General features: G+C 34.8%; 2 protein-coding genes across 8 annotated transcripts in view; one reads left to right on the forward strand and one right to left on the reverse strand.

The window, feature by feature from the left end:
- Positions 1-2,995, reverse strand: part of LOC116854067 (protein lap4) — a 28,993-nt gene extending 25,998 nt beyond the window's left edge. Inside the window, exons 1-2 of one of the 2 annotated variants that reach the window (XM_032835588.1) lie at positions 2,411-2,995; positions 1,903-2,020 (exon numbers count right to left, since the gene is read on the reverse strand). In XM_032835588.1, the coding sequence (XP_032691479.1) occupies positions 1,903-2,020; positions 2,411-2,572 (280 nt within the window). In that variant the 5' untranslated portion in view covers positions 2,573-2,995. The remainder of the gene's footprint in view (positions 1-1,902; positions 2,021-2,410) is intronic. The other variant, XM_032835589.1, reaches the window with a different exon arrangement.
- Positions 2,996-5,707: 2,712 nt separating this feature from the next.
- LOC116853965 (protein RER1) lies at positions 5,708-11,831 on the forward strand. 6 transcript variants are annotated; one of them, XM_032835372.1, is made up of 7 exons: positions 5,750-5,892; positions 6,301-6,394; positions 7,133-7,216; positions 7,519-7,623; positions 7,723-7,819; positions 8,028-8,245; positions 8,503-8,654. In XM_032835372.1, exons 3-7 carry the CDS (start codon positions 7,142-7,144, stop codon positions 8,596-8,598), a joined length of 591 nt encoding a protein of 196 aa, XP_032691263.1. In that variant the 5' UTR covers positions 5,750-5,892; positions 6,301-6,394; positions 7,133-7,141; the 3' UTR covers positions 8,599-8,654. The 6 variants fall into 6 exon arrangements, with proteins under 6 accessions (XP_032691262.1, XP_032691260.1, XP_032691259.1 ...); XM_032835371.1 differs by lacking the exon at positions 6,301-6,394 and having other exon boundaries at positions 5,708-5,779; XM_032835369.1 differs by lacking the exon at positions 6,301-6,394 and having other exon boundaries at positions 5,726-5,892; positions 8,503-11,831.
- Positions 11,832-12,771: the final 940 nt, after the last annotated feature.

Genomic DNA, 12,771 nt, shown 5'->3' on the forward strand with positions numbered 1-12,771 from the left:
CACATAAGATTGAAAATTGTACAAGAGAGAGAGAAATCCAAGTTATACGTTTGGCACGACACACGCTGCAACACACATCTTAATATTGTCTCGCATTTGCTAGAAAATCGGACATCTCTCAAATGATTCTTAAATCCGTTGGATATTTTCCATTCCGACTAACGACAGTCGAGGATTTTCTTTGATTTGTTATAACTCCAGAATATTTTACATCTATATTTGTTTCTTCCCTTGTCTCTTCCAGCTCTACATTCATCTCCTAAATGCACTAACACACGTCTAAGAATGACCCTGTATAACAATCGTACATAACAATGATTTAATATGTCCAATCTAGCCAATTATTTTCATTGCGATAAGAGACGTCAATTAAATCGATAGAAGACGGCGGGTCGAGAGAAAAACTCGCAGGTTCGAATTCTGACGGACTCCGTGCGTGCATACAGTTGCACGCAATTTATGAAGGGAGATTATATACAATAATAATATACGGCGAGATATCACGGATAAAAAAAACGTTAAAGCAAGAGCATTACGACGTTTTTACCTCTCGCGATGAAAATACCATCACTCGATGTTACATCGAGCAAACTCGCAGTAATAACGTAACGACACGTAACGACTGCATGATCGACCGTGCCGCTGTCAATAAGCTGGTTTTCTCGGCCAACACCAATCATCGACGGAACTAATCTAATATGAAAATCTTTCTTCAGAGCCCGTTGAGGTTCGCCCGTAAACGCATTCGCCGCGGAGATTTTAAATACTCGCTCATACGACTCTACGTGCAACTCGTCGGCGCGTTGCACGCGCTGTAATATAAATATCAGACATGTCTTCACGATCAATCGGGACGAACATCGACGCGTTCATCGCGCGTTGGCTGTCCGCGCGAAGAAGAAAAAGTTCTCCATCGCGATCAAGAGCCTAGCATTTCGAACGCGATAATCAGATTTAACTCCTGTTCTCTATCTCTCTATTATCGCAATTCGACAACTCCTCTCGGCTCTCCTCTTTCACGGCTACGATGTGCATGCACAAATTGACATTTCTGTATGCTCGGCGTGACCCAAAAACTTTCACTTGCCGAGTTTCAGACACAATGAGCGCCGAGAAGTTTCGGGTTGTACCCGTTCTCGGATTCTCCCTAACAAATGAGACGCGTTGCAACAGGTAGGGGACGGGAAAAGAAAAAACGATACGCCGCGGAAATATTTACGATCGACGCCAGTGACAGGCGGGGCGGCTCGGAACGGCTCGGCTCGTCTCGGCTTGGTGTGGCGCGGCACGGCAGCCGCGGCACGATGACGCGCTATGGTGGAAGCAACGACGGACAGGAAGCGAAAGAAGATACACCGTTATACGGGATCTCGTCGACGCTCGCCAGCAGTCGCCGCGTCGAATTCTAAATGACGCGAGATTTTTCTCTCTCTCGAACGGATCCGCGGCTTCTCTCTCACGAGGATACCTAAGTTAATCCGATGACGACAACGATGACGATTATACATTCTCGGCTCGACATTTTCTTTCTTTTTTTTTTCCTATCATTAGATCGTTCTTTTGTACGCGCGTTACTACACGAGCCTCGCTCGCTCGACAGCGAACCGTCGATCGCCGATGCAATCGCGATGATGTGCATCACAGGATGAGTCCTGAAATATCGAGCACAAAAGAGTAACACAACAATGAACGGGGAGGAAGGACGTAGTAACGGGGCGTGAGAACTCGTTTGCGCGCGCGAGTTGCTCGTCCCAGTGGGATTAATTACGATTAATTGCTCGAATTCCTAAACGACGTTCACGCATCGACGCGCACAAATCGCCGTGTCGTCGCGGCGAGTACACACGGTAGAATAAGTATCTAATCGCGCTAAATTGAAAACAACACAAGTACATTCCTCACCATTTCTGGACACATCCAGTTCCACGAGATTCTCGAAATTCTGGATGTCCGGCGGCAAACGATTTATTTCATTGTCGCTGAGGCCAAGCTTTCGTAGTCTCTGAAGTCTGAAGAAATTCTGAAACGAGTACGAGAAGGCGATATTGATGAGGGCTCGTAATATGCACTAGTTGAGCATGAAGCAAAAATGATATGTATACATATATATATAGATATGTGTGTACGTGTGTATATACGATGTGTGTGCGTGCATACGTAGGTGTGGATGATTGTAAAAGATATAGAAATTTCTTTCAAATTACGCTCGTGCGTGTTACGTTCTCGTACGTAGCGTATCGTACGTTCTGAATACAATGGTACGAAGGAGTAAGAGAGAAAGAGAAAGAGCGAGAAAGAGACGGAGAAATGATCACAGACAGTGACGGGAAGAGGTAAGATTGCGGAGGTGAGAAAGGCAGCAAGGAATTTGCTACCGCACCAGCACCATCGAGACCAATATCCCACTTACTTTTGGCAAATCGCGGATGTGATTCGCGTCCAGCAGCAGCTCCTCTAAGCTCCGGGAGTAGCGTAAGATATCGTCAGGGACGCACGGCAGAGAGCAATGACGCTTGTCAACGTATTCCACCTGCCTGTTACATCCCTTAAAAATCGGAATGCAGCGAAACATGGTACACTATTCACTGTCGATCACGTCGAAACAGCACCGAACATAATTATCCCGCGGATGAAACGGACGCACGCGGTGCTATTTGCACATACTTCCAGCCGAGACGAAAGAACGCACACGCTTTCACGCCCTACTCGGCTTTAAACGCGTTCTCGGCTTATGCTTCGAGATCTGACGTCATCACGTCGACGAACCACCGATCACGTTGCTCGCGTTGCTCTAAAGCTACGCGAATAAACCACAAGCGAGCACGACACGTACGAGACTACGCATCGCTCCGATCGCGTCGCGAACTTACCGAACACGTAGATCTCGGCTCGTTTTCATCGAAGAAGCAATCACGCCAACACGAAAGACGGAAAGAGACAGAGAGTCAAGAGGGACGCAACTGTATTACTTGAAACGTAAAGGCCCGTCTGACTAGTCGTTGAATCATACTACGACTCCTGAATATAAAGTTTTGGAGGATTCACACTGCGTCAACATCTGACGTACGGCTGAGTTCCCACTGAGCGCGTCACGCGTCGCGTCGTCTACTGCGTCACGAGTTAACCAATCAAATCCTCTAATTGGGATGACGCAACGCGCGACGCAGACGCACTTGTTCCAATGGAACGATTTGATTGGTTAACTCGTGACGTAGGCAGACGACGCGACGCGTGACGCGCTCAGTGGGAACTCAGCCGTACGACGATACGATATCCAAAAGTAGAGATTCTTTACTAAAGTTTCTAGCTAGCAATATTTTATCTCCAGAAAAATCAGTTCTTTTATTGGATATCGATGTCATATGTCGGATGTCGATGCAATGTGAATACTTCATATTATACTATTATACTAGTGTGCATTAGTTCAGAAAAGTCCTTCGAAAACGAATAGATCTGAATTTCGGAACGCATCCATAGACTAATTCGTCGTCTATAATGACAGTAGAAGTAATAGTGAGAAATAAGCAGTAAGCAAATTGACCAATTCCATTTTCACGATTCAAAAATAATCGATTATAATGGTCTATTTACTTACTATTTATTTCTTACTATTACTCCTGCTGCCATTGTAGACGACAAATCAGGGTGCTTTCCAGCTAATGGCTCCTGCACACAGGATGCGGTAATGGCTCCTGCACACAGGACGTGGTAATGCTTGCCGCGCGGCGAAAGTCCGCGCGACAGCCAATCAATATGTTGTTTTTCCGTAACAGCTAGAAGATTATTACGAACAGCAGCATATTGATTGGCTGTCGCGCGAACTTCCGCCGCGCGGTAAGCATTACCGCGTCCTGTGTGCAGGAACCATAATGCTCGCTGCGCGGCGGAAGTCCGCGCGACAGCCAATCAATATGCTGCTGTTCGTAATAATCTTCTAGCTGTTACGGAAAAACAACATATTGATTGGCTGTCGCGCGAACTTCCGCCGCGTGGCAAGCATTACCGCGTCCTGTGTGCAGGAACCATAATGCTCGCTGCGCGGCGGAAGTCCGCGCGACAGCCAATCATTATGTTGTTTTTCCGTAAGAGCTAGAAGGTTATTACGGAAAGCAGCATATGGATTGGCTGTCGCGCGAACTTCCGCCGCGTGGCAAGCATTACCGCGTCCTGTGTGCAGGAACCATAATGCTCGCTGCGCGGCGGAAGTCCGCGCGACAGCCAATCATTATGTTGTTTTTCCGTAAGAGCTAGAAGGTTATTACGGAAAGCAGCATATGGATTGGCTGTCGCGCGAACTTCCGCCGCGTGGCAAGCATTACCGCGTCCTGTGTGCAGGAACCATAATGCTCGCTGCGCGGCGGAAGTCCGCGCGACAGCCAATCATTATGTTGTTTTTCCGTAAGAGCTAGAAGGTTATTACGGAAAGCAGCATATGCTTGCCGCGTGGCGGAAGTTCGCACGATAGCCAATCAATATGCTGCTTTCCGTAATAACTTTCTAGCTCTTACGGAAAAACAACATATTGATTGGCTGTCGCGCGGACTTTCGCCGCACAGCAAGCATTACCGCGTCGTGTGTGCAGGAGCCATAAAGCTGAGTTTGCACTTAGCGCGTCACGCGTTGCGTCGTCCGAGTTAAGCCAATCAAATCGTCCCATTTTAGTCGGCGTCAAGTACGCAATAAATGGCGTGACGCGCTAAATGGGAACGCAGTTTAACGCATCTTGATATACACGTACACAAAATCAGTTTATTGGTTACATATTATCTAAAATATTTTGTAAGATAATATACAACCAATAAATTGATTTTGTGTAACATGGTGTACGCAACTGGAAAGCACCCATTATTAACATATTCGACTGGCTCTAGGTTATTCAGTCTACGTTTATTGGTCAAACAAGTACTTAAAAGTTTTATGATTGGCTAGTAGAGACTTATAACATCATTAATCGCTCTCGGAGCGATTAATTCAGGGCCAGTCGAACACGCTATAAGTTACACAAATCCAGTTTATTAGTCACATATTATCTAAAATATCTTGTAAGATAATATGCAATCAATAAACTAGTTTTGTGTAAGGATGCTTTCTCACTTAGCGCGTCACCCGTTGCGTCGTCCGTTGTCCGTCGTCCGTCGACCAATCAAATCGTCCCGTTTTATTTGTCGTAAAGTTAGGCAATAAAATGGGACGATTTGATTGGTCCGCGAAGGACGACGCGACGCGCTAAATGGGAACACACCCTAACACAGTGTATGTAAATGAAAAGCATCCCAAACTGGCTATGTTCAGAAATCCTACTCGATTGATAGAGTTACTTTAATAAATCAATCATAATAAATAAATCTTAGTTCCTTTTGCCCTGATTGGCTAATTAAATGTTACTCTACTCACCGAGTAGGGTTTTTCTGAACGCAGCCACTGTTGGTTAAATTACAACTGTTGATAGATGGCACTGATCACCAGCGCAGTTTTTTGTACTGCATGGGCAAAGCGCAATTTTTATATTATAGTAAATTTTTTAAGTATAAAAAATTTCTTTTATTAAATAGGAAATAATTATAAAGAAAATTATTAATGTCTGACATAAACAATCGAACATCGATGCATCGAAAGAGGAAATCATCGAACCGATTAATCGATTATTAGAAAAAACTATCGACCGTTTCGATTAATCGGTAAACATCGCCCATCCCTAGAATCGAATGTAAATTTGTCCCTATTTTATTGTCCCCTATTTGATAGCAAAACGGCGACGACCAGAGCACTTCGTAATGCTGTAGGTATTCTAATCATAGTATGTCATTGATGTTGTGACGTGTTATATTTTTTTAACAAAATACTCAGCAAAGTGTGTGCTACGCACGACGGAAAAGACGGCGAATATTGCAGGTAAATCGTTTCCCTGCACTTTTCTCGAACAAATACTCAGTTTTATCTTCATCAGTATTTGTTCGGGAGGTTAGGTTAAGGTTAGTGTACATCCGAATGTGCTACGTTGATTAAAATGTCGATGATAATGCTTTTTCTTGAGACACGTTACGAGTGATGGTTTATTCGTCGGGAATAAATGAATCGATCAAATAGCTCTTCCTCGTCTCCAACATAATTCGCTCGCACATGCTTTTTTTATGGCTAAATTCGCCGGAATTCCTTCAATCGTAACCTTGAATTCTCCTCGATTGTGATGGTGATAATTAAAATCTACGAGACATTGTTCGATGTTTCGACTGAAACGATGATTACTAGCAATTAAAAATTAGAGGCTATAATAAATGCATATATTGTTTCTGATTATAGGCAAAAATTAATTAGTAGCACTCTTTTTACAATGGGCTTGGAACACAACTGAAATCGTTTTAGTGTAAACGTGTTTAAGTGACGATAATTTGTGGTAAAATTTATCGTCAAATATTACAGTATCCGGATAATTTTTAAAAAGTTTATAGAAATATAATAATTCTTGCCAATTTTGGAATTTCTGATATATTTTCCATGGATAAGATTCCTTTTCTATAGATAGAACATTTGTATGATTTCATTAAATATATATATAAATTTTTAAAAATTAACATGAAATATTTTTTATACAAGGTGTTTTTTTAAAAAAGATGTTTTACTTTAGGAAGGTAATAAGAGAGAATGGAAAAATGATGTAAAAGATATCCTATCAATAGTGTCAAAAACATATTTAAATAGATCAATGTAAAAATCTATTAAAAAGCATTTATATCTAAAAATAGTGACTTCAAACTTGTGTAAATTTTGCTGATATTAAGTATATAATTAATATTTATATTTATGCAAACATAAATATTACTACTGCAAATATACTATAAAGAATGTGTTAATTACTTTTATAGTAAATTGAACTTTGCATCAGAAAAATGGTAACTATATTAAAAATTTGTTATAGTATTTATTTTACATAAATATATGTTTTGACACTATGTTAACAGGATATATTTTTATTCTATTATTATCTTTAAAGATATAATCTTTATTAAAAATACTCTATATAAATGATATTAAAATATTACTTGAATATTTGATTATTTTGGACAATATCCAGGAATATAGATATAAAATCTATCTGGTTAATATTGACAGCACTAGAATCTTCTGCTTGCAGTAAGAGAAAATGATGCAAGATGAAGATTTGGGTGGTCCAGCCAGACGGAGTGTTTTTAGTCAGGGGATAACAAGAGTATCACAGGTTAATAAATAATCTATTTAACATTTAATATCTTACATAATATTATACTTGATTTTTTGCTTATTTGCTTTACTTATATATAAAATGTATTATTAAAACGTATCAAAATTTGTCACATCATTAAATTATGTTTTGACAAAGAATCTGCAGTATACTTATATATTTTTTTACATTATATTATTTTATACAATTTGTCTAACTCGAGCCTGATAATCGTATCTCTAATTCTAAATTCCTAAGTTCTAAGTAATTTTTAGTATTATATCTATACTATAATATTACATAAAACATTCATATTGCAGATATATCAAAGATACCTGGATTTATGGACACCACATATAATATCAAGATGGATATTTGCTGTATTCCTATTAGCTCTTTTTTTTCTACGTATATTTATCTCGCAAGTATGATATTTTTTTTTCTGAGTAGTAAATTTGATTTTTATTGTTAGTATTTTTATTGTTTTTTTGTTTAGTACTACAGAAACACTTTCATATTTTCAGGGATGGTATGTTGTGACATACGCATTAGGAATTTATCACCTCAATTTATTCATAGCATTCCTCACGCCAAAAATTGATCCTGCCATGGATTTTGATGGTGAGTGTCTTATTAGATTTCTATGTACAAAAGTTTGTATACAATTATAAAATCACATGAAAAAAAAGTTAATTCATAAAATGGATTCGAAAATAGCAATTGTATTAGAAAAATTACAAAGTTAAACTATAATTAAAAAATTATGGATATTTAAGTCTTAATTTAAAAATTTTATGTGATATATAATTTCAATGAGTGACAATTATAGATGGAGAAGGTCCTGAATTACCTACAAGGTCTAATGAGGAGTTTAGACCATTTATCAGGAGATTACCTGAATTCAAATTTTGGTATTCAATGACAAAGTCTACAGTTTTTGCTATGATATGCACATTATTCGATTGTTTTAATGTACCAGTATTCTGGCCGATTCTTGTGCTATATTTCATAATGCTATTCATCATTACAATGAAGCGACAGATAGTGGTAAGAAATAATTTTCTTTATTACCTTAAGACACAATAATATTGCTAACAAAACTATATAACAGCTTTGACATTGCATTGAAGATTTTAATAAAAATAGAGATATATAAAAAATAGTAAATAATGTGTTTTAAATTTTTAATTTAAATTTTATTAACTGCACATACACACACATACAATCGTATTAATCTAATTGTTCTGTTTATCTTTAATGTGAGTTAAGTAGTTATAATTAATGTGGCTTTTTATTATTTCTAGCATATGATTAAGTACAAATACCTGCCTTTCACTCATGGCAAACCAAAATATCAGAACCATGAGGACACTTCACGATTGATATCATCATCGAAATGAATAGAAACGAAGAATACGTTTGCCAGTGGAGACACGTATACGTGTAAATTTAAATTTCTCTCAATAAAGAACACAAGAAGATAAAACAAAACCCGTAAAAACTCCTAACGTTATAAAAGAGGGAAGACATCGTTTACACGTCTACAATAAAAGATTGAGACGTGTAATAAACTCTAAATTATACAACACAGTACATGAACCGAATAATCTTAATATATTTGTATCATAAAACTTGTACAAAGTATTGTTAGTTCTTATATTAAAAGAAAAAGATAAACTATATAGACACACAATAACAATATATTGAATAGTACACAGTTGTCAACGTAGCATGGTGGAACTTTTCAGATAAATGTAAGAAATTCGTATACACATTAGAATCCGTTAACATAACCAGATTCGTTTTGTAACTCTAGATGATATAATTTCCTGACGTATACATTCCATGTGATTTGCTTACGTCTTTAAAATTACTTTTTCGAGCGTCATTTAAATTCAATCCGTCTTATAGCCTTAGTTAGAGGCATTGGAACATAGTATATCCCGCTGTCCGTGTATCTTTTAATTTGTTAATATCGATACGCCTCAAACAATAAAATTGAAGTCGTGAAATGTAAAATATAAGACCAATCTTTGACATTGTGAGTTGCACGAGTTATTTAAACATTTTTTATAAACACTGGGAAAACTTACTAATGCCTAAAATTATTAGTACTACATTTACATTATTAATATAATATATCGCAGATATATCACATATATGCATGTATAATAGGGTGAGGCATGTCATCGATTGATCATATTTCTGAACGTATTTCTTTGTTAATATACGCTTATATGAAAATATAGAAATGTGTGTCGGGCGTTGTATAATAAACTTAAAACTTAAATTACCGTCACAAAATCATCACTATGCTGTGTAGTCTGTTTATTTTTATCACTTAAAATATCTTTATTGCTCTTGAGAACAAAGTAAAATATTTTAAAGTGTGTGTGTGTATATAAGATGTATATTTTTCAATTTGAAAGGGCATGTATATATACACACACATACTTTTACGAACTGAATAATGTCACTTTACGATATTTTGTACTATTCTTAAAAATAACAAAGATATTTTACGTGGAAGATGAATATCATTGAATTAATCGCAATTTTGACTATAAATATCATAAGAAAAGATTGATTTTCAATCAACAAAATGATACAGTTATTACACAATTTTTCAAATATACATTTATGAAAAAACTGTTAACCTCATCAAAAATATATATTTCCCCTAAAACTTAATTATTAGTTAATCCTTTCGTCCCTGAATATAGTACATTTATGGTATCTATGTGTGTCACTCGGGACAAAAGGGTTAAAGTATTTTTTCCTTAAAGTATAGATATATGAAAGAAATTAATGTGTTATATTTTACGTGTCTCACCCTGCATGTATAAATAAGGGCAGCGGTTTGACGTGGTGTATATAGCTTTGGTACTATCCAGAAGATTTACTTCAATATTAATATTAAGATCAAATTTATACATGGTATTTTTGCTATCGATACTGACACAAGCAAGATTTATCTAAAAGTAATAATTCTTTATTTACATGATGCATATGCAATTTATTTTGATAGTTTTAGTGTTGTTAAAACAGTTTATCTTTGTATTAGTATTCATTGTATTGAGTTGATTTAATTTAAAATAATTACAATTGTTTACATTATTGAAAAGAAAAACTGATAAAACTTTGTTGTTACTTAAACATCGTTATGTTATTAATATTGTGAAGGCCAATGTTTTTATAAGTACTTTTACAGTTTTTAATATTATTAATATGGAATTTAAGAATATATATAGAATATCACTCTTTATATAAAAAGTAAAGAAAAAAGAATACGCGTCGAAAGTTATAATTATTAGACTGATATTGCATTTTGCATTTCGCGTCTTCAATTACTTATATTTTGCATGAATATCTGAATAATATCGTGCGAAAAGATATATTCAGCCTTCTTTATTTATTATTTGACGTACATAGAGATGTACATTGCAATTATAATGGAGATATATTTTTATTTAACAACTCTTTGCTAAACAGTATGTACGATACATTGCGCGAGAGGCGTTGTTCATTAAAAGTAATGATTTAACCTTAGAATACTGATCACCGTTTTTAATATTAATAATGCGTAAAGAGATCGACGTGTATATTGGAAAACGTATTAACATTTAAATGGAGAAAGCTTTTATTAATTTTTCTCTTTACTGAGTCTAATATTGTTAAAATTGTATTAAGAGTTAATTTTAACGCATCTATAATTGAATTATATAACCGTTAACATAACTTCTCCCAAAAATACATTTTAAATATTTTTTGTGATGTTCTATATTTTTGTTGTACAACGAAAAAATTATACTATTAAATGATTGGAAAGATGAAAATCATTATTGTTACCTGTTTCTAACTTAATACGTTTCTGTAACGTATCTATTTAGCGTATTCATTTCTTTGTGATCTTAGTATCCTAGGGTTAAAATTAAAAAGAAAAGCAAGTAGCTGTATTTTATAATCAGATATGATGACTTTGCTCTTTGCTCTTTGCTAATGTTATACATTCGATGTGATGTAAAAAATAATAGTGCTCAGAAAATTAAGATTTGTACGAGGATAATTTTCTTACGATTTTTATAATCGAGCACAAGGTAGTCCGATTTGTTTAACTATATATAATAGAATATCTCCGAAATGCTACTTATTGAAATGACGATTGCATAGGACTGTTTTCGTATACATACGTAAAATGTATAACTAAGAACTAGAACGAGGAACTTTCATTTCCGATATAAAGATGTTGAGAGTTTTATATGTTAACATTAATATATTACGCTGTCCAAAGATATGTAGCGAAGCGTACAGCGAAGTATAACTATACGAATAATAAGCCTTACGTTTTCTCTTTTATTTGTGTGCGACTTTATGTATATATATATGCATATGCATGCATATATATGAATATATATGTGTTTGTTTATGTGTGAATATGTAACACTGGTGAAGCACATAAAGTGTGATAAGCACACACACAACAAACACGTACATGTATGAATACTTTTGGTGAATGTTCTACTAAGCTTTACCAAAATTTATATGTTGATTTATCCTATATTTTACTGTATAAAAAAATATCAATTTGTTTAAACTCGTGCAAAGAAAAAATAAAATTCTTCATGATCAGGTACAGTTGTTTGCGTATTTTATATTTTACGATGAATATACGTAATATACATGTATATGGCCTCTCTTATAACGTACAATACAATTGTTGATTAGATGATCATTAAGTAACAATAAGTTGCAGAAACATTATATTTTTAATGTATAAAACAAAAATATCTCGTTTCTTTATTTTCTTATCCTTTTTGTACGTAAATATCTTTTATTTCGATAAGTATGATATATATCGTTATTTTTTTTCATCGTAGAGAGAATGTCTTTGAAGTTTGTAGACGTACAGAGTCAGAGATATTTGCGGTATTTCTTTGTACAGTTACATTTACATTCTCATCGTAATACATTACTGAGACCTCTATTTATCTTAGTGTACGGCACACATTTCTCTAAGAATTTCTTATTGATAAATTCCTTCGTTATTTGTAAAAATTTTTACTAAGTAAGAAAATAATAAATATTGATAGACAGCAGAAACAATTAAATTATCGATTAATACACGTTGCATAAATTAATCATATTGTTTAAAGTTGAAAAAAAATAAATTCGTTAAATTAAAAAAAAAGTTTAATTCTTATAAATTTAAATGATTAAATATATTTGTAGATAATTGAAATATATATATTTGATGATAATAAAATAAAGAAATTATGTAAATAGTGAGAAGCCATAAATAAATTTGTAAACTAATTAAACATTACTATTTCCAAAATTTAAACAGAATTAAAGAATATTAATCTAAAAATATTAATTCTTTGTGTTATATGTTATCTATGTTTTATATGTATATTAAATTTAAAACGTTTTAATTTTACCAAATTTAGAGAATTAATTTTTTGCTGTCTCTCTCTTTCCTTCTTAGAGTTATGAATATAAAATATATACAACAAATCTCTGATAATTATTAGTACCAATATGTATAACTATATATATATATATATTTTTTTTTT

This window comes from Odontomachus brunneus, unplaced genomic scaffold (genome assembly GCF_010583005.1).
Source record: "Odontomachus brunneus isolate Ranch 3 - 2012 unplaced genomic scaffold, Obru_v1 Obru_scaffold_007, whole genome shotgun sequence".
Taxonomy (NCBI): Eukaryota; Metazoa; Arthropoda; class Insecta; order Hymenoptera; family Formicidae; genus Odontomachus; species Odontomachus brunneus.

Excerpts from the sequence above, each read along its gene's own strand:
- LOC116853965 (XM_032835371.1), top strand. The coding sequence starts at position 7,142 with ATGATGCAAGATGAAGATTTGGGTGGTCCAGCCAGACGGAGTGTTTTT. Across the intron at positions 7,217-7,518 it reads GGATAACAAGAGTATCACAG|ATATATCAAAGATACCTGGA; the intron begins GTTAATAAATAA and ends TTCATATTGCAG. Across the intron at positions 7,624-7,722 it reads TACGTATATTTATCTCGCAA|GGATGGTATGTTGTGACATA; the intron begins GTATGATATTTT and ends TCATATTTTCAG.